The following is a 22,546-nucleotide window of genomic DNA, read 5'->3' as shown; positions in this document are numbered from 1 at the left end:
GAAAGGTCTGGAGTTGATATCACGTATTGAGTTGGCATTTGGCAGCTGTTCGACTGGAGCTACCAATATGAAGTCCAAGGAGATCTCAATGCAAGTGAAGGAGGCCATCATTAGGCTGAAAAAACAACATAAATCTATAAGAGAGATAGCAAAAACCTTAGGTGTGGCCAAATCTACAGTTGGGTACATTTTTAAAAAGAAAGAAAGCACTGGTGAGCTCAACAACATCGAAAGGCCTGGAAGACCACGGAAGACAACTAAAGTGGATGATCGCAGAATCCTTTCCTTGGTGAAGAAAAACCCCTTCACAACATCAACAGAAATCAAGAATACTCTGGAGAAGGTAGGCGTATCATTGTCAAAATCTACAATAAATTTGTGAATGTAAATACAGAGGGTTTACAACAGGAAAGCCAGATTAGACTTTGCCAGAAAACATCTAAAAAAGCATCCCATGTTCTGGAATAAGATTCTTTGGACTGATGAAACCAAGACTAACTTGTACCAGAATGATACCAGGAAGAGAAAAGTATGGTGAAAGAAAGGAACAGCTCATGATACAAAGTATACCACATAATGTGTCAAACATGGTGGAGGCAGTGTTATGACATGGGCAATGGAACGGGCTCACTGGTGTTTATTGATGATGTGACTGCTGACAGAAGTAGCAAGATGAATTCTGAGGTGTATAGGGCTATACTCTCTGCTCACATTCAGCCAAATGCTACAAAACTGATAGGATTCCGCTTCACAGTGCACGTGGATAATGATCCTAAACATACTGCGAAAGCAACTCAAGACTTTTTGAAAGCAAAGAAATGGAATATTCTTCAATGGCCAAGTCAGTCGCCTGATGTCAACCCAATAGAGCATGCTTTTCACTTACTGAAGACTGAAGGCAGAAAGACCCACAAACAAACAGCAACTGAAGGTGGCTGCAGTGAAGGCCTGGCAAAGCATCTCCAGGGAGGAAACTCAGAATTTGAGTTTTGAGAACATGGGCTCCAGACTTCAGGCAGTCATTGATTGCAAAGGATTTTCATCCAAGTATTAAAATTATGGTTATATTTACAATTATGTCACTTTGTCCAAATACCTTTGAGCCCCTGAAAATGGAGGTACTTTGTTGAAAATGGCTGTAATTCCTAAATGGTAAATGCCATATTTGTCCAAATACTTCCGGACCTGACTGTGTGTATATATATGTATATATATATACACACACACACACACACACACAAAGCCAGGTAATAAAGCCAGGGTTATAAAAGTTTCCTATCACTGATTTCATGAGATGATCACATGACATGACAGCTACACATCATTTACTTGCTACTAATACATCTTATAGTAGCTCAGCTAACACCACCACACTCCAACCTCAGGCACAAAAGAAGTCGAGCTACACAGTGACTAGCAGAAAGAAAGTAAGCACATGAGTATGTGAGAGTCTTCTTTCTTGCTAGGGAATTTAGTCTCTGCGGCTCGAGAGCGACTGAAGAACTAGTTGTGTTTGGTGTTTATCACCATTGCTGTGTAGATTTACTGTCCACTGATCTGTGTCTCATGATAGTTTTGTTCTCTATGCTGTATTTTATGTATCTAACTAGCCATAGTTAGCAGTTATGCTGCTGTGATTACACAGAATGAGCACAGATACACAGTGTCAGGTCAGTGAGTCAGTTCTTATTCTCATGTCGATACAGAGGTTCCTCATTTATCATTTTTTTGTAATTAGTACTGACTATATTTACTTTGTCACTGCTAAATTTTGTGTTCCATTTTCTGTTTCTTAAAATGCTTTTAATTATAAAATTTTAACTCTTGTTTTCTTCTGAACTGTTAAACTAGTTTAGAAAAGTTCTATAAATAAAGATTAATTGTTTTATGCCTTCGAGGTCTGCATGCACTTATAAACTAATTATTATTTGACCAAAACAGATTTTTAAAATCAGTTTTGCTTATACATTTAATAAGAAAACGTCATGTTTTATAAAACCACTTTTTACACAAATGCTTAAGGTTGACCGCTTCATTCACAATCTTCAGACATGCCAGTAGACTCAGCTCATATGAAAGCATGTGAATATTAATATTGAAACATCTTCAGCTCTTCCTGTCTGTGTGTGTGTATACACATAACTGGAGGTGCTTTTTTATGGTGTGGTTACCATTTGAGGTAAACCTTTGTTCCGGGAGGGTTACTCATTGCTGTATTAGTGTTATTTGTATATACCAGGAAATTGTCATTCATAAGTTAACTGACTATTTTATGAGTCTGGACATGTTCTTGGATTATATTCTCTTATCCAAATTACTGTTTGGATAAGTGGGAAAAATAAATAAATTTATACATAATTAAAACATCTGCAAAATACAGAAATGTAAATGTAGTTTGACTCTAACTTTAACACTAACTTATTTTAAATGCAGTTTGACTCTACCATGTGCCCAGGGTAACGCTAAAGCTTATCCGCATTTAACTAAAGGTTTCTCAAAAAAAACCCTCCAAACCAGTTGATTGTGAAAATGTATAAAACAAGAAGTCACGACCACAGTGCCACACTTTCTTCATTTTCTCCTCTGTGTTGCATGATATGCAGAAGTAAAGCAAAGTGGAGGGTGTTTATTTATTTGCTGGCATTTACATCCACTTGTCCCCATCAAGGGGCCCTTCTGACTGATCACCTTTATTCTATAATGAAACAATTCTATCCTGATGGTAGTGGTCTCTTCCAGGAAGACTCACCAAATTGTTTGATGAGGATGAAAATGATGGAAGTCATATGCTATCATATACACCAGACTCAGGCTCAAAACACACCCAACTTTGGCTCAAACACATCCAAGTCTGAATCAAAAACCCCAGACTCTGAATCAAACACACCCGACTCCATATCAAACACAACTTACTCAGGTTCAGACACATCTGACCCAGGCTCCCATACACCCGTCTCAGGCTCAAAACACACCCGACTCAGGCTCAAAACACACCCGACTCCGAATCAAACACACTTGACTCCGAATTAAATACCCCTAACTCAGGCTCAATACACAACCGACTCCGAATCAAACACAACCGACTCCGAATCAAACACAACCGACTCCGAATCAAACACAACCGACTGCGAATCAAACACAACCGACTCCGAATCAAACACAACCGACTCCGAATCAAATACCCCTAACTCAGGCTCAAAACACACCCAACACCGAAACAAACTCACCCGACTCTGAATAAAACACACCCAAATCTGAATTGAACACCCCTAACTCAGGGTCAAAGGACACCCGACACTGATTCAAACACACCCGACTCCAAATCAAACACACCTAACTCAGGCTCAAAACACACCTAACTCAGGCTCAAAACACACCTAACTCAGGCTCAAAACACACCTAACTCAGGCTCAAAACACAACCGACTCCAAATCAAACACTGCCGACTCCAAATCAAACACTGCCGACTCCAAATCAAACACTGCCGACTCCAAATCAAACACTGCCGACTCCAAATCAAACACTGCCGACTCCAAATCAAACACTGCCGACTCAGGCTTAAGACACACCTAACTCACGTTCAAACACATCTGACTCTAAATCAAACACAACAGACTCAGGTTCAGTCACACCCGCCACTCAATCAAATGCCCACCCGACTCAGGAAAAAATAAATGCACTTGACCCCGAATCAAACACACACCTAACTGAGAATCAAACATTCCCAACTCCAAATCAAACACACCTGATAGAAAAACTTCACTGATGGTGAAATTGAAGCAGCCTGAAAAAACTGACCTACAGATTTCTAACCGAATGCCTGCTTCAGTTCACGAAATACCACCAATAAATACTTGCTGCTACACCTGGTGTGATCAGTGTGCTTGGAAATCAAAAAGAAAAACAGCTCTGAAAAATGTACAGATGGACCATGAAAAATATAATGTAGGAATTTAGGTCAGTAATGAGTGACTCATAACTGTGTGAAAACAGTCCTACCTCATCCAGATTAGTAGGTGGAATCTTCTGGAACTTCTCACAGGCCTGCCAGAAGAGGATGTTCTCAGCACTCACCTCCGACTTGAGAAAAGCCTGAGGATGTATTTATGTCAGAAAACAATTTCAAACCATTTTCATTTATATAAGCAGACATCATACAACTGTTCTAAAGTGAAGTTAGAATATTTTCCAGCATGCACAGAAGTACGGACATTTGTTTTTTGTTCGTTTTTTTGTTTTAAAAGTAGTAGCTAAATTTCTAACTGGAGTAAGAATGTTGGTTTCTTATTCTCAGTGCTCTGAAAGTATGCTAGTTATTTAGCTAAAAGCATGCTAACTCACAGTTTATAGTTTGCATAATTTAACTGCAGCACTTTTAGAATGGCTTTGTGGATGGACATGAGTTTTTTGTCCTTGCAGAATTTTCTCATAAGCATAAAGGAAAGTGTGTTTGAACTTTGCTGCACCCACAGCCTGTAACTTTCATTTTCTGGCCAGGTCAACAGGAAGCTGGTCATAATTTTGCAAAGTGAGAATGCAGATATTAATTTAATACCTATTAAATTGTACCTAGCATGTGCTGACATGCTTTATGTCCTCTACTGAATGCCATCGAGAGAAATTATTTAGCACTGCAGGATGAGCACCCACACAATACACACTTACCCAGTTACAAAACTATGAAACTTTGAAATTCTTTTGTTTTGTAAGGAATGTTAAGTTCTCTTGCCCCATTTTTTTAGATATTTACTTGGGGGAATATTACTTTTTTCTGGTCTAACAGTGTAAATGTAGAAAAATTAAAATAGATTAATGGTATGTATTAAAAACGTCACCACACGTTTACACTGCACATTGAATCTCATGACCTCTAGAAGTGAGACTACATGATTACATATTCAACCTGCACCTAACTGTTAATTTGCACAACATTACTATTTGCACTCCTGGTAGATGCTAAACTTAATTTCCTTGACGAGTACCTGTACTGTGCAACGACAATAATGCTGTATCTATCTATGTATCTCTCTATGTATTGCTAAATAACCATATTATTGGGATACAATCCATATAATCATATTTTCATCATGTAAACACACTCACAATGCTGACTCCCATCTGTAATGACACATTAGTGGTAATGTTTCCAGAGAGATATTTCACAAGACAGCTGTGAGCTGGCTAAAATGAAGCATTAACCACTATCTTGCTCTGAGTCATGCAAATATGCTGAGCTAGGGAAAAAAAAGGACACTGGAAAGCAGATAGTTCTGAGAAAAAAAGTTACACTGCACAACACTTCTTAGTTTATCTTACAAAAAGCAAATACGAAATCTCGCTATTCAGAGAGGTCTGGATGGAATAGTATTTATTTCTAGCAAATCTGACCCGTTTAGTTGTACAGTGGAGCAGAGCACGCACCATCAGCCAGTTATCCTCCATCTGTGTAAAAACGTCACCACACTTTTACACTGCGCACTGAATCTCACGACCTCTAGAAGTGAGCCTACATGATTCAAATGCCTTTTTCTTTCAGACATATTGACAGATGAGTAATAAAATTAGCCATCCATCTATCTGGAATATAAATAGGTCAAAAACTACTGAACTGTTGGGCAGTGTATATGGTGTAGTTGGGGTTGTATATTATGTAGTTGGGGGGTGTATATGGTGTAGTTGGGGGGTGTATATGGTGTAGTTGGGGGGTGTATATTATGTATTTGGGGGGTGTATATGGTGTAGTTGTGGGGTGTATATGGTGTAGTTGGGGGGTGTATATGGTGTAGTTGGGGGGTGTATATGGTGTAGTTGGGGGGTGTATATGGTGTAGTTGGGGTTGTATATTATGTAGTTGGGGGTTGTATATGGTGTAGTTGGGGGTGTATATGGTGTAGTTGGGGGGTGTATATGGTGTAGTTGGGGGTGTATATGGTGTAGTTGGGGGTGTATATGGTGTAGTTGGGGGGTGTATATGGTGTAGTTGGGGGGTGTATATGGTGTAGTTGGGGGGGTGTATATGGTGTAGTTGGGGGGTGTATATGGTGTAGTTGGGGTTGTATATTATGTAGTTGTGGGGTGTATATGGTGTAGTTGGGCAGTGTATATGGTGTAGTTGGGGTTGTATATTATGTAGTTGGGGGGGTGTATATGGTGTAGTTGGGGTTGTATATTATGTAGTTGGGGGGGGGGGTGTATATGGTGTAGTTGGGCGGTGTATATGGTGTAGTTGGGCGGTGTATATGGTGTAGTTGGGGAGTGTATATTGTGTAGTTGGGGTTGTATATTATGTAGTTGGGCAGTGTATATGGTGTAGTTGGGGGGGTGTATATGGTGTAGTTAGGGGGTGTATATGGTGTAGTTAGGGGGTGTATATGGTGTAGTTGGGGGGTGCATATGGTGTAGTTGGGGGGTGCATATGGTGTAGTTGGGGGGGTGCATATGGTGTAGTTGGGGGGTGTATATGGTGTAGTTGGGGGGTGCATATGGTGTAGTCGGGGGGTGTATATGGTGTAGTCGGGGGGCGTATATGGTGTAGTTGGGGGGGTGCATATGGTTTAGGGATGAAGATCTGACAAAATCTGTTACTCAAACAGCCAAGGTTTAAAGGTGACAACTATCCTTTAGGCTTCCATACATTTCCATACATTTGCCCACTATTGACAATTTAAAAAAGTTTTTAAAAAAATCGGAGATTAAAATTAAATTAAACATCAAACACCTAAATCTTTGTATTTATGGACTTTATTGAAGGCAATTGTATTTGTTTGGTGAAACAGTTACTGTAAGGAACTATACGCTTAGATTTGTCTTGTGTTTATCAGCTGCAAAGAAAATGTGTTTTTGTGCCTATTTAGAGTGATCCAGATCTGCCTATTCCAGTTAGATCCATTTATTCCAGTTTTCCAATAAAAGAATAAAAAACACAAACATTTGGTTTCTCTCATACCTATATCTTACTTCTATTTTCTAACTGTATAATATTTGATTTTTCAGGTTTTTTTCTTAGTATTTTGAATCACATAGGAATTCTTGTGCAGATAAAGGACAAAAGAAGTTCATAGTGTTAAACGTAACGCAACCATTTGAGGAAAGAAAAAAAAAGACTGAGGTGAGAATTCAGGTTTGAGCTCTTACAGTAAAGTAGCGCACTCCGACTGGGTCCTCCATCAGGCGCTCGAAGCACACGGCCCAGCTGACGACCCTGCTGGCCGGACCGTCCACTCCACTAGCAACCTCTCCTCCAGCAGAGCCGCTGCTCAGACTCGGGCTGCTGCCTGTGCCCGACAACCTCGACGTGTTCAACTCTTCAGAGATGAGGAGAAAACATTTAAAACGCAACCGGATTCATTTCTATACAAAAGTACAGAATTATAGACAGGCTTAAAGATGCATTAGTCATATTTTTATTGTACTTACTATTAAGAGTAATAGCAATCTCTGGGGAATATGAAACAATTGTTGAACATAATTGTACAGAGAAAGAAGTGTCTCAACAAACAACTGCTGGGTTGAGTTTACATTTCTCCTGTCAGTCATGTTATAGACACGCCCCCATGTTTATTGTTTTAAAAAGCTAATATGGCAGAATTCAGTTTTGTTCACCAACATTGGCAGATACGACAGTTGTGTGGAAAATCTTGATGCTGCTTTTCCAAGATGGACGAACCTACTGACTGTAAAGGTGATGAAGTTGGACGGAGACTTAGCTACGTTTCTGTTGGTCAGGTAACGTTAATTCAATCATTAAGTTAACATGATAAACTAGTAAATGTTTGGATCAGTGACAACATGAACGACAACGTCAGTACATTATTTGGTGTTTCTGTGTTTATAGCTAATTTTGTAACTTGAAATGATGGAAGGCTACGTGTGTGAACTCTGCTGGCCACCACTGATTCTGGAGGGGGCGGGGCTTCATGTACAATGGGCGTGGTAGGGTTAAAGAGTAAACGAATCATTTTAATGTTTGTAATTCACACTGCAATTTTTGCACGAAACACCGATAACCAATAAGCGGTACATGTCCGTTCATGTGAAATTCGTTATTGAGATATTCTGAGATCTCAGTTTTTGAGATTTGGGACAAACCTCAAAACCAAAGGTTTTCGTCAGGACTCAGTTTCCTAATCTAAAAGTGTGTGATGTTTTTATTCTTGTAGTATGGGGGAGGTTGATGACTGAAGTATGATCCACGACAACAATCTGTGAAATCTGTCATTACTTCATTATATCAACATCAGTTAGGATGGTATAAATCTTGTAGTGTGGCCCAGGCTTAAATACGCATGCAGTCTATTAATCATCATGTCATCTTTCCTCCTCCTACTCTCTACGTTTGGCAGAAAGCTTCCTCAGTACCATCTGTCTGCTGCAGTGAGAGTTTCTGCTGTTCCTCTTCACCAAACTTTCACAACTTTAATATTAAAATGCATGCTAAATCCACACATCCATCACTTTTTTATGCTTTAGAACAAATACAAAAAGAGGTTGGTGTAAACAAATTCTTCTCCTTTTCCCCTTTCAAGCTGAAATAAAAACAAATCCTGTAATTGTCTCAGATCTATGGGACGTGAAGATTAAACACGTCAATCAACAGAGAGAAAAAAAAAGCAGAGATGCAACTTCAGAATTCAATTTGTACTTACCCCCATCCGAAACTGCCTGCGTCTGCAAGAAGCAAACACACAAGACAAAAAGTCAAACAGGGTGATAAACCTATCTAAACAACGTGCATGAATTGGGGTAAAGCTGCAAGATCACAACAGGATATTGTCTCCCAAACAGCTGAGCGGTTTGCTCTTGCACTGAAGGTGTTCAGTGGAGAGTGGCAGCTGTTACACAGGAAACTGGAGTTTCATCATCTTGCTTTTCATGACACATCTGACCCCATTCTCACAAGTCCTATACGCAGAATTCTCAATGACACCCTCGTTTCTGTGTCAGCTAATCCTAATAAATTCCCCTTCATACAGAAGCTCTCATTAATGCAATTCAAAAGTACAACTGAATACAAAAGTTTGCACACCCATGGCTATTTAAAAAAAAAAGTGAAAAGGGGGTGTATTCTGCAACAAGACAACAATCCAAAATCAAGGCCATATCAAGATGGCTAGAAGAGAAGTTCTTGATCACCAGAACTGATCCATCACCTGGCAAGAGCTTTAACAGTTATTCCAAGATGAATGGGAAACGATTAGCCAAACACTGTGGCAGAGTTCAAACACATCAGAACAATGTGTGGAATTTTACCCAAATCATTAGAGTTAGAAAAGCAAAAAGTGAGCAGACAAGCTTTTGGAGAATATTTGCTACATCAAATTTAGAAAAGGAGATACAAATACATTTTTTTCCATTACTAATAACTTAACATACACAGTTTGACCAGTTTGTTACTTCTGATAATGAAGGAACATCTGTGAAACTTAAAACACAAAACCATTTGTGGATCTAAATAAAATGTCTTCAGGGTATACAAACTTCTGCACCTAACTGCAGTTATGGTTATACTTGAAGTTCTTCCCTCCCCATGTTTAGCTATTCGTGCTTACTTACGTTGTGTTTAAGCTTTGATGCAACCTATAAATAATTATTATTATACTACAGCGCTGTTGAATTCTCGAATCTGATTGGTCAGAAGGCATTGATTCATTTCCTATAACAGCAGCTTTGACAGCAGTTCCGGATGCAAAGCAAATCACAAGTTTCATATTAAAGTGCTCATTCGAATGCATTCTGTAGGAATGGCTAATTTATAGGGACTTGTATGACAGTTGTGCCACATAAATGGATTTTTTTTAAAAAAAAAAAGGAGTGTAATTGTCATTATGGTGATGTTCCCTGTAAGGGTATGTTTATTTATTATTTTTTTAAGGAGTCTCCAGTGCTAGAGCTTTGTAACAGTCAGACGGTAAATCTGTATGTTTTCCTCCACATGAGAATTTTCAGGACTTTGAGCTTTGTGGATTTTCTTTACCATGACAAGCTGCATTTTTGGTTTTTTTTGTTTTATTAACTTCAAAAGAAAGAAAAAAGAGAAGCTGGTGAGGGAATGACTGTTTATAGCTGCTAAGTGATAACAGGAATTAACGTCTCACAGATTTTCCAACATATCTATAAATGGACAAAAAGTATGACGTGGCGTTCTTTATTACTTGAGAACTTGTTAGTGTTGGCTATCTGCTGTGCTATTAAAAAAATTAATTAAAAAAAACACTTCATGGTATTGGAAATGAATCATGTTTATGTGGTAACAGTAACTCCACTTTTCATCAAGTCACATCACACCACCCTGTTGTTATTTTCTCCACCACAGCATGCCCCATCATGTTTTATTAGGGACTTAGTCATTCCCCTGTATGTATTGTATGTTTCGACTAAAACGGTCCGACCTCTTCACATGTTTGTGCATGCAGAAAGCCTATGCATCATGTCTGCTTGCAGTCATCAGCATAAAAACAAGGAGAAAATATTATTGACTGTTCGTTTGCTCCAATTCTTGTCTGATCTTGTCAGACTTCAGCACAAACAACTGCATCAGCAATCTTACTGTTATGAAAACCACAGATTTCTTTTTACTTTAAATGTGCTAGTGCAGCAAAACACCACATATCTTTTATTGATCACGGGCCACCACAACACTAGCTAGAGGTATCAAGACAGTGAAGTCCCTGTCATACATGCAAGCAGCAGCACTGTATTGTGCATTGCTTGCTTGGGGAAAGTGCTGCAGTATTTCTTTTATTTAATAAAAGAACTTAGGAGAAAAGTTAAAACTATGCAGAAAATTAGAGAATTGTGTTGTTGCATCTTTAAAAAGTAGCTTAGCTCATTTTACATCATGATTTTGCAGCAGATATGCTACATTATTTACAGTCAAGTGCAAATGTTTGCACCCCGCCCCCCAAAAAATGGGTCAGGGGAAGGAAAATGACCTTCTGATTTACATTTTATCTACAAAGAGACACAGAATTACAAGAAGGTACAATGAATGTGGGCGTGTCCTGCTGTTTAAAACCAAGTAAAATCCCCCCACACACATAAACTATTTGACCTTTTCAATTTCTTGAAACCGAACACTAGAAGTCGCTACAAAGGGTGCACAGACTTTTGTACGCAACAGAATAGCATTATGAGATGATGCATTTCAGATCTGCTCATCTCTATGCACCAACAAGCACTTTATTTCTTTTTCACATCCTTAAAATGTAACCAAATGAACTAAATCTGTCAAGTTCCTGCTCCAACCTTTTAGTTTTGTCCCATGTTGGTGTTTTAATTGCCAGAAAACAGAAAGAAGTCCATCAATCATTGCCTTGACGTTGACAGTGCTGTCACAGCAAGCATCTTTAAATCTTTCAGCAGTGCCATGCTGAAGTGGAGAAACTGTAAAACCAAAACTGCTTCCACTCTGACTCTTCAAAGCTCTTCAACACTCCCTGTGATTTATTTACAAAAAGTCTCCATAATGCAGAAGAAAATCGAACCCAGGTTTGCACTTACCAGATTACTGGCTGGCACTGCCAGAGTTTTCATTTTGTTGGCCATGGCTCGATCCAGCTGAGAGCGAGGACACCTCACCAGAAAGCGAGCACACCCTACTCTTTTACTTCACGCCCCGTTACTTCGCACGGCTTGTCACTTCCTGTTCCGAAGGGAAGTCTTGCCATAGCAACACACCACAAGGGGAAGTGGCTGCTCTGACTAAAAACTCGTTCTTGACCTTGTTGAGCAACTCTGTGATACGAGCTGCAATATAAAGGAACCTAAACATGCAACCACACGCCAAAGTCAGGCCCTCCAGGCATATCAACATCACCACAAACTCAACACACACACACCCCCACACACACATGACTTTCTGATTCATCAGCAGGGGTGTCCAATAGATGTGTAATATATTTTGGGAAAGGGTGGACTATAAGATCCCTCTGAGGAAAAAAAAAAAATTTTTTTTTTTTACCTCTCCATATTTTTACAGCACTGGCAGACTATAGAGTATCAAAGGGCCTTACTGTACAGCTACTCTAACACTGCTGTGATTGTGCATGCTTTTATAGGAAAATAACCAACGATAGGGTGGTGTGATATGGGTGGACATGAAGCAGAGTCACTTTTACCACCCCAAAGTTGATTATTTTCCAATAACAGTGCATCCTGTAGTGTTTTATTCCTCTTATACTACAGCAATTTGCCAATGCTAACAATCTTTATTTATTACAAAACACCACGTCATACTTTTTAGGTATATTTTACATATGCAAAACACGTTATTTCCTGTTATTGTTCATGTTATAGCATCTATAAACGTTCCCTCTCCAGCCTATCTATTATTCCGCTCTATTGTGATGATATTAAGAAAAAAAAATGCAGCTTGTCTTGTTACCATGTCATGTGACTTACAGTTACAACCTTACTTCTGGCTTTTACAAAGTGCTAACACTGGAGACTCCTTCCAAATAGCTAAATAAATGTCCCCTCACTGAAAAATTCACCAAATCAACAATTATACACTTTTTTTAAAAAAATCAGTTAACGTTGAGCTTCTGTCATACAGGTCTCTGTGAACGGGTTATTACTACAGAAACAATAGCGTATCCGATTCGAAAATACAACAGCGCTGTGGTATAAATTGTAATGATACAGTAAAACATACAGTATTGTTAACTTTAAGGTAAAACTAAGCACCAAAAGCAACAAGTTTAAACTGGCAGGAAAGCTAGGCAATGCTAGGTAATGTAGCCTAGCTAGGGAGCTAATGTTTGCTAGCTAGACTGATATTTTAAACAGAGAACACATATAGCTATTTTTCTTGGGGCATTTGTGCAAGTGTGTATGTGTGTTTGTTCAGGATCACCTGATTCTTTCATGTTGCTCTCATTGTTTATTTTAGCAGTTACAGTTACTTGTTTTATAATGTGATTATTTTGTAATAAAAGAGTCAAAACATTAATACAACTAAATAATTAATAATTAATTCTTAAAATTATTCTTTATCCCGGTCAGGGTCACAGTGGATCCGGAGCCAATCCCTGGAAAGCTTAGTGCAAGGCTGTAAAAACCACCAGTAATAGTAAAATGGAAATTAATTCAACTTGCATGTCACTGAATCGTCATCTTCCTGATGAAAAGATGATGCAACTTCCTGTGAATCATGTTAGTTGAGGGAGGTTCAGATATTTTGCAATGGAGCTTCCCGTTGCTAAATATTTATTTGGAATTAATGAACAACTCCTGGTTTGATCGGGCCGGGGTCTGTGTGGAGTCTCTGTGCACATTCTCTGGTTTCCTCCTACCTCAAAAAAACATGCTGGTAGGTGGATTTGTGATGCTAAATTGCCCTTAGATCTGACTCTGTCTGTGTGTGTGTGTGTGTGTGTGTGTGTGTGTGTGTGTGTGTGTGTGGTGCCCTGTGATAGACTGGTGTCTGTCCAGGGTGTATTCCCACCTCACACCCACTGTGACCCAGTCCAGGATAAATCTCTTACTGAAGATGAATGAATGAAAGAAAGAAAGAAACAACCAACACATAACAACTAATGCAGTTTAAATATAAAATCAATATATTTCACAAAATTTAGTTTTTAGCAATGTTTTGCTTCATGAAAAGATTGTAAACATAGTCTAATATCTGTATTACTCTAATTAGAAATTCATCAAACTCTTTTAATTGTATTATATTGAGATCAGGTGAAAACATAATGTTTAGGAGGCACTTTGGTTTTTAGTGACTTTTCTACCTGAGCTGGTAAACTGCGCATGCGCGCTCTGAGTAAAAATAGCCGCTTGGTGATGCGGATGTATATTCAGACAGAAATGTTTACTGATTTCTGAAGTATGCTGCATGGAAACGCAGTGAATTCGCATTACACATTCTCCCCAGAGCTTATCTCTGATTCTTTTGTGAGTTTAGAGTGAAAGTAAAAGGGTAGGAACAGATAAAGGGCAGAGAGAATATGTGGAGAAGATGTTTCACCTGAGGTGAGGTGAGCTGAGGTGAGCTGTGACATGGATGGAGCAGATCATGCAGTGATACTCACTGAACTCACCTTGCGCGCTTTTGGAAGCATTTTAGTTAAATTCTCTCTGATTTTTTTCTTAATCCACTTCGGCGTGCTCCAGTGAGAAATGAAGGCCTGGGTTAAGGCCCTGACTGCCACCATACTGTCTGTGAGAAGCTGTTTACCTCTTTACTCAGAATAACACTGCAAACTTCATCTGATTTGTTGAACTAGATATGTTTACTAACGTGTTGAGCCTCAGCTGGAAGTCAGAAAGTTTCCACAGCTGTGCTGCAGGCAGGTACTTTAATAAAGTCTAATTGAACAAGTCTGTTTTTCTGAAACACAGCGCCCTCTGCTGGACAACAAGAGGAACAGTTTGAACAGAACACACTGAAGGGAAAAGTGAAATGGAGTTCCTCAGTGGAGAGGTGTCTTTACCTGATATCAGGTACCTGGTATGCCATTAGGACAGGGGGGGAAAAAATTGGAAATTGATGTAAGAAGCAAATTTGCCTCACTCACTCACTTTCAGTAACTGCTTCATCCCGTTCAGGGTCGCGGCGCACCCGGGGTCTGTCCCTGGAACACGAGGCATGAGGCCTGTGATGAATCTGACACCCTGAATCTGAGGCCAGTCCATCACGACGATCCTTTCGCACACTCTTCAACACACTATGGGCAGTTTATCTTAGCTAATCCTCCTGTGTTTTGGGAGGTGGGAGGAAACCAGAGAACCCGGAGGAAACCCACGTGGACAGAGTCGACGCGTGAAACTCCATGCACATGGCAACCCAAGCTCAAAGCCAACTTTTAAACATAAATATAAGAACAAGCTTTTAAAGAACATCAGATAGATAGATAGATAGATAAAATGACCAAAAAAGCTTTTCTAAAGAAAAAGTTCAAAAGTGTTGATGAGACTCACAAGGTCAACAAAGTTAAAAGTACCAAAAGTGCCAAAGTGTGTACCTGGAAAATATATATAAATATAAATACAAATATATTCATATTTACATATTTTTTATATTTAATTTTATTAGGAAGAATTTGTTCACATAATTCATATTAAAATTGTAGGATGACTTTATTCAATTTAAACTTTCAGATCTTTACCTAATGAATCATATTAATCATATTACTCAGTTGCACGTTTCCTGTCACATCACTTATATGAATTATTTCATAAAGTGGATCTCAACTGTGTGTATATATAGTAGGTTTATAACTCTCTGTACTTCCTGAATATGTTTCTCTTGAAGAATATGATGCTACTGTGGTATGCAAAGCAGCATAGCTATGTGTTTGCTGTTGCATTACTGACTTTACATACTGTATCTTTGCTGTCATTTGCATAGAGAACAGGAAAGGAGGATCACTTTCCAAAGCAAACTCATTCCAGCCATAAAGAGCAAGGTTTCACCTCCTTCACTTTCCACATCACTTCCCACATCATTGTTTTACACGCACGCACATACAACATATGCCACTTCTGAAGGTAGGATTATGGAATGATTTAAACTTATTTTTCCCTTCTATCTCTTTCCTAAAGTTTGTTTTTGGTTGCTTATACTCTGGTTAGAAGTAGGTTTAGGTGCAAGCCTTTCATTATATGATATTGTTTCATTATTTCAGTAATACAGCTCAGTTTACATCCCACAAAATTCATAATGATTGTTAAAAATGTCTGTAAACTTTTCATTCCTTTGGAAAAAAAAAATTAATATTAAAATTGAAAAATTTTATTGTTGTTTCAGTGTTATGTAGAATTTATTTTTATAATAGAAGTTATATGGACTGATTATGGCAGAATTAAATTACAACCTAAGCTATTTGAGTTAGGAGGAAGTGAGTAATATGTGACTGTATGATTACATGTAATTTGTTTATATTAGTGTTACACTGAGAATTTGAAACTTTATCTCGACAGCACATTTGGAGAGAGTTTTGTATATATATATATATATATATATATATATATATATATATATATATATATATACACACACACACACACACACACACATATATATATATATATATATATATATATATGTGTGTGTGTGTGTGTGTGTGTATATATATATATATATATATATATACACACACACACACATATATATATATATATATATATATATATATATATATATATATATATATATATATATTTAATAAGAAATATGATAGTTCTTTTTTTTTTTTTAAACAAAATTTGTTGTTGTTGTTGTTGTTTGCAACATTTCATATATGGCTTACGTGATTTAGTTTTCAGTAATGACCCTGGCAGAAAGATGGATGTAGCAGGCCTGACTTCTCTCCTCATCTCTACATTGATTTGTGAGTTTCCACTGTAACACACATCACATATTTATGCCTAATAACTTCTAGTTATTTTTTGTACTTTTCTTTCTCCCTCTCTCTAGACCATGTACTGTCTAATTCATTCAGTGCAGGTAAAGTCATTGACTGCTTGTCTGTCTTAACTTATTATCCATAAGTGTTCTCACTGGAATTGTGTCTTTTACTGTAAATCAATAACAGGCGATGTGTTTGTCTCATCACTGTATCATGTTGCTTCCTGTATTAGCTGATAAAGGATTCCAACCGTGTTCACAGAACTTGACACAATGTCCTCCTGGTCAGTATTAAAGTTTTTATTTTTTCTGTTATATTTTTTCTCATATAAAGAATGCAGTTACAAAACTGTTACCAAATGACTCACCAAACTCTCTTCTCTACCCTGAGACACGTTAAATATGTTTTGAAATATGATGTGCTTAGTGATTCTGGTGCCAACTTTTTGGGTGGTGATGTATTTCAGTTATTCCTGTGAGCAAGTAGCGGTTGTGTGCCGCACTGAGGTCACATGGGGACATTGATATTGCTAACACAGTTATAATGGCATTTAATAGGAGACACAGTCAGGTTTCACTGTTTCAGCAAACAAAAGAGCAAGAATGCAGCTATATGACAGTTACAGAAGAGAGTCAACTCAGCTAGTTAGCAATCTATGAGATGATGAGCGTGATGGTGTTGGTGGTATTGGTATGAACATTGAAGCTTTGGAAGTTGATCTTTTTTAGCAGAGTGTACAGATGACTAGGTGAGAGAGCTGGACAGACTAAAGGACTAAAGCGCTGCTGCATCGCTCTGTTTAGTTACAGTCGAATTCATCAGCAGGTATCAGAAGGTAGTCAAACAGCATTGTGGGTAATGTAGGAAACTGCTAAATAAAGTGTCAAATGAAAATGAAAAAAAAAAACCAAAATGTCAATGAAAGAAGTTGAAAATAAAAAAGTCAACTCAGAAATTAATCTTGGATGCCACTGAATGTCGCTTGTTAATTATAAAGATTAAAATGCTACTTGTTGGGTGGATTTTTCCTCTAAAACACATGGTTGGTTTACAAGCAGTTTAGCTGATTAAAGAACAGACACTAATGGGCAACGAAATGCGCATCTAAGAAAACAGAGTGGTACAAAAAATTCTTAACAAGAAAAAATTACAAAAAAAGTTACATTTTTTGTGCTTCAGTGTTGATTCAAAGTTTATGAAAAAGACATTATGGTAATGTGAGTAAGAGTATTTTACTAAGAACAAAAACTATTTCCTTTATTTATCATTAGCTCATTATATATATATATATATATATGTATGTATGTATGTATGTACTGTATACATTTGACATTTGTCATTTTGATGATACAGGTAACGTCACTGTACAGATGAAGAACAACTCTGTAAACAACTGTGGTACCAGTGTCAGCGTGACCTGTAATACTAGCCTGCCTCAGAACCTGATCTGCGGCTTTGAGTGGTGGCAGGACCGGAAGAAGTTAGACAACCAGAACCAGGGCACTTTAGATCAGAAAATCACGAAGAAAGTGATAGTCATCTGTACTGTTCTGAGTCCATGTGGAAACTTCACTTCTTCCTGTAATGAAATAAATTGTAAGTATTAAGAAATTTGTCTCTAGAAACACATCATATAAAATATTTCATAGTCCTAATTTCATATTCATAAATAAATGAAAGTCTTAGGTAATATATAGTACTACTACTACTACTATTACTACTACTACTACTAATAATAATAATAATAATAATACTTCACTATCATATAATGACAAATATGGAATAAAATATGACTGGGCATGTTGTTATAGGAAAATGTGATGTTACCAGCCTGAACTTGATTAGTTTCCAATAACAGCATGTCCCAAAGTGTTTTCTCCCTCAATTTCTCAATGATTACAATTTTGACTTTATTAAAGAATGACACACTTCATACTTTTAACCGTTGACACTTACATTTAATGTTGTAGAACGTGACCACCCTGATCAAGTCAAGTCAATGGGTTTTTATTGTCATTCCTTTATATAGTATAAATATAAATTGGAATTAAATGTCGTTTCTCCAGGAGCAAGGTGCAACACATAACAGTATACAATGCTACATAAAGTGCAAATACACAACAGTGTGAGACGAGTGCAGGACAGGAAATACACAGGACAATAAATAAACACACAGGAAAACAGAACAGTGTTGTGTGAGAAAGCTATTGAATAATGGACTGTAAATTATTGTGTAGTGTAGCAGCAATAAGTGTAGTAGCAATACTGACAGCAAAAAGAGTCTTATAAATAAAAAGGGTCTGATGCATCTTTGTAAAGTGCAGGTGTGCAGTGCTATTGAGTCATACTGGGTTAGGTGATTGACTAGCGCAGGTGAGCGTTGGGAGGCAGCAGGGTGTTGAGTAGTCTGACTGCCTCAGGCAAGAAGCTGTTCCAGAGTCTGCTGGTGGTGGCACGGATGCTCCTGTACCTACGGCCAGATAGCAGGAGGGTGAAGAGTCCATGGGATGGGTGAGAGGGGTCGTCCACAATGCTGGTGGCTCTACGGATGCAGCGATTATTGTATGAGGTGACAATGAGTGGTAGAGAGACCCCAATGATCTTTTCAGATGTTCTCACAATCAGCTGTAGAGCCTCGTGGACGGAGACTGTGCAGTTCCAATACCACATGGTGAGACAGCTGGCCAGGATGCTCTCTATTGTCCCTCAGTAGAAGGTGGTGAGGATGGGAGTGGGGAGATTGGCTCTCTTCAGCCTCCACAGGAAGTGGAGGTGCTGCTGGGCCTTCTTGGCTAGGCAGGTGGTGTTGACAGTACAGACGAGGTATTCCATCATGTGCACACCAAGAAACTTGGTGCCTTTTACTCTCTCAATAGTTGTCCTGTTGTTGGATGGTAGCAGATATGGCATCCTCTGTTGAGCAGTTATGTTAGTAGGCGTACGGAAATAGGTCCAGTATGGTGCGAAGACGGCTCTTAATGTGTTTTATGACTAGCTGCTCGAAGCACTTCATGATGATAGGTGTGAGTGCAATGGGTCAGTAGACATCTAGTCATTTAGGCAGGATACAGATGATTTCTTTGGTACAGGGATGATGGTGGTAGTCTTGAAGAACACATGGATGACTACTTGGCTCAGGGAAATGTTGAAGATGTCTGTGATGACATCTGCAAGCTGATCAGCATATTCCCTGAGCACCCAAGCAGGTATGTTGTCAGGACCAGTGGTTTTTCCATGGGTTAACTCTAGACAGAGTTTTCCTGGCATCTACTGCAGAAATTGTTTGGTGCGTCTGGGAACAATGCATCACTATCACAGACAAGTGGTGTAGCTTTATAGTCTGTGATGGCCTGAATACCTTGCCACATACGCCATGTGTCCTTGGTGTTTTGGAAGTGGCCATGGATTTATTTGTGCATAGTTGTGCTTCGCCTCTCTGATAGCCCAGGACAGATTGGCCCTTGCTGTTTGGAGGGCTGCCCTGTCAGCAGATCTGAAGGCAGTGTTTCAGGTTTTCAGTAGCACTTGCACCTCTGCAGTCATCCACTGTCTCTGGTTTAATGATGCTGTGACCACCCTGTTGTTGATTATTCTGAAATAACAGCACAGCCTGAAGTATTTTATTCCTCTTATACCACAGCAATTGAAAATTTTCTTCATTTATTAAAGAAGGACATACATTTTACTCATTTCTAGTTACATTTAATGCTGTGAAAGTCCAAAAAACCAGTTACTCCCTGTCACCACTTACATTATATCAGCTATAAACAGTCATTTCCCCACCAGTCTCTCTTTATTTCACATGTATCATTTATTCTGTCATGTTACTGAGAAATCAGGGGGCAAAGTTGTCTGTCCTGAAGACTTTCCCATGGTGGAAAACTTGCTGCAAAATGTGGACAATAAAAAAAAACTTCTTCCTTAAATGTTAAATAAATATCTACTTGAATACTTCACCACATCAATAATTACATGTCTTGCTTTCTCATTTCTCATTTATGCCTTTGGATCTTTATGTAAGCCTGATCTTAGTATCTTTGCTGCCTGTATTTTTTATTATTATTATTATTATTATTATTATAATTTTGGACTGTTGGCTTTTTAATGATAATAAAATGCTGCATAATCGACATAAGATTTATATGTGAAAATATATTCGTTGATACATTTGTTGTATTTTATCAGTTGGTTATTTCTGCCAGAAATATTGATGTGAAATTTGTAATTGAAATCAATAAAGGAATGTATTTGATAAAGAGACTCTAGTTTATTTTGAACATGTAGTAGTGGGAAGTGAAGGCTACTGGAATTAAATCCAGTTTAAACTGACGAAGACCATCAGGTAAGTGAGTGGTGAAAAGTGTTCAAGCCGACTCGCCTTCACTTTCTACTATTATGTAGACAATCAACAGAATTTCACGTTTTCAACTATGTAGAATTCCTTCATAGCTGCCTGATTTTTGTCTGGACATTTGTGTCATTTTTTTCCGGAGGCAATGAAACTGATGTCGCCACCGTTCTGCTGATCTGTGGAGTGGGAGCTTTTATCGTCATCCTCATGTTTGGTATCACCATGAAGATTATGCTGAAGAGAGGAGAAGGTGAGATCAGCCTCAGTCAACTACATAAAAGACCATTTATTTACATGTAAGTATAAATTGGTACTTGCCTAGCATTTAAGTCTTGCCTCTGGATTTGTTTGACTTTCAATAGTTGAAAGGCAGGCCAGGAGGCAACAGAGACAAGCGATGCAGAGCAATGACAGCACTGCGACCGTCACAAGCTACTGGTGAGAGAGACGGAGGCAGTTAGTGACTAAATGTAATTATTTAATTTGTTACAGGTGAGCATGTGAGGCTGAGATATAAATTTTTCATTTTCCTCTATGGACACTATATCTCTTCTTGTTTGAAAATGATTGCTTGCTTTACTTAATGGCTATGTGGCATAAAACATGTTTTTATGGATATAATGATTTTTATAAATAAATAAATAAATATTTAATAATTAAATCATTAATCACCAGGTCAGCTAATTGCAAGTGCTTATATGTACAGTTAATATGGGTCAAAAATAATATTAAAATTAACCTTTGTACACAAAGTGTACATATGTATATAATATATTTTAATAATTATATTTTTAAATAATTATATAATAACTAGAACAATGATATAAATAAATATATAATAAAAATAAATAATATTCTGTGGCTTTATGATATTCTATGCAGTGTTATTAATCAATAATAATATCACAATACATTCATACAGATACTATTAATAGAAATTCAACTCATTTAAATGCCATTCAGTGTATGTGATAACTTTAAATGCATACTTATAGCTGACCTACTTGGGTAACATACACAAAAATCAAGTAAACAGAATGGTTCTTCTGTAAATACAAATATTTTTTGATTAGTATTCAAATTTGTTATAGATGATAGATAGATAGATAGATAGATAGATAGATAGATAAATAGATCTTTTTTATTACTTTGTCTCTATTAAAGTATATTGTGTTATTTTACTACTGATAACTGATTTTATACTAAATAGCAAGGCATTGATCCATGTAATTCCTACGAGGATGTCTGATTTGATTTGGTTTTATTATTCCAGCCCAATAAAGCTATGAATAACAGTTTAACTTATTTTATTCACTGTTCTATTATTGTTCACTTTTCTTTAGAGAGTAGTGAGATCATTTGATGCCTTATTTTCAATTAAATGCTTGTGCAACTTTCAAAAAATAACTTTTTTAGATCTCGGATTAGGAGATGATTGCCGATATCCTTTTTTACAATTAGATTTACATATATATATATATATATATATATATATATATATATATATATATATATATATATATATACAGATATTGTGAAGGTGCAGTGACAATGGACGTAAGAAAAAAACATCAGGAATATTAATATCTCTAATATCTCTAGAGGTGCATTCAGATGAAACACACAATGCACTCACCATCCAAATGATTAAAATTGTGAGAACTGTTGCTAGGCGTACTGGAAGATATGGTCACAGAGTGTAAGTTAGCTAAAGACTGAGACCAATGATTTATCTAACTATGAACACAACTAGTACAGCTCTGATTTACTGAGATCCAAAATGACAACTGCTAATTTCTATCATACAGAAGAACTTCATGCTCCAATGTTCAGGTGATTT

General features: G+C 37.6%; 2 protein-coding genes across 9 annotated transcripts in view; one reads left to right on the top strand and one right to left on the bottom strand.

The window, feature by feature from the left end:
* rgs14a (regulator of G protein signaling 14a) overlaps nucleotides 1-14,169 on the bottom strand; it is a 32,911-nt gene extending 18,742 nt beyond the window's left edge. For 2 of the 6 annotated variants that reach the window (XM_034307619.2, XM_034307620.2), the window contains exons 1-4: nucleotides 14,037-14,159; nucleotides 8,646-8,667; nucleotides 7,135-7,304; nucleotides 4,000-4,092 (exon numbers count right to left, since the gene is read on the bottom strand). In XM_034307619.2, coding sequence (XP_034163510.2) covers nucleotides 4,000-4,092; nucleotides 7,135-7,304; nucleotides 8,646-8,667; nucleotides 14,037-14,159 — 408 coding nt within the window. The other 4 variants (XM_053237169.1, XM_026919916.3, XM_026919918.3 and 1 more) reach the window with 4 other exon arrangements.
* LOC117598102 (uncharacterized) lies at nucleotides 13,166-21,806 on the top strand. 3 transcript variants are annotated; one of them, XM_053237171.1, is made up of 9 exons: nucleotides 13,166-13,309; nucleotides 14,347-14,448; nucleotides 14,554-15,495; nucleotides 16,266-16,337; nucleotides 16,424-16,453; nucleotides 16,588-16,638; nucleotides 17,709-17,951; nucleotides 20,849-20,956; nucleotides 21,069-21,806. In XM_053237171.1, the coding sequence occupies exons 4-9, from the start codon at nucleotides 16,292-16,294 to the stop codon at nucleotides 21,146-21,148; spliced, it is 558 nt and encodes a 185-aa protein (XP_053093146.1). In that variant the 5' UTR covers nucleotides 13,166-13,309; nucleotides 14,347-14,448; nucleotides 14,554-15,495; nucleotides 16,266-16,291; the 3' UTR covers nucleotides 21,149-21,806. The 3 variants fall into 3 exon arrangements, with proteins under 3 accessions (XP_053093146.1, XP_034163517.2, XP_053093145.1); XM_053237170.1 differs by lacking the exon at nucleotides 13,166-13,309 and adding an exon at nucleotides 14,048-14,166; XM_034307626.2 differs by lacking the exon at nucleotides 14,347-14,448 and having other exon boundaries at nucleotides 15,356-15,495.
* Nucleotides 21,807-22,546: the final 740 nt, after the last annotated feature.

This window comes from Pangasianodon hypophthalmus, chromosome 9 (assembly GCF_027358585.1).
Source record: "Pangasianodon hypophthalmus isolate fPanHyp1 chromosome 9, fPanHyp1.pri, whole genome shotgun sequence".
NCBI lineage: Eukaryota > Metazoa > Chordata > Actinopteri > Siluriformes > Pangasiidae > Pangasianodon > Pangasianodon hypophthalmus.
Note: the sequence above shows the minus strand (reverse complement) of the source record. Positions and strands in the feature narration are given on the sequence as shown.

Coding starts and splice junctions, on each gene's coding strand:
- LOC117598102 (XM_034307626.2), top strand. CDS start 16,292: ATGGATGTAGCAGGCCTGACTTCTCTCCTCATCTCTACATTGATTT. Junction 16,338..16,423: donor CCTCATCTCTACATTGATTT/GTGAGTTTCCAC, acceptor CCCTCTCTCTAG/ACCATGTACTGTCTAATTCA. Junction 16,639..17,708: donor CTTGACACAATGTCCTCCTG/GTCAGTATTAAA, acceptor TTGATGATACAG/GTAACGTCACTGTACAGATG.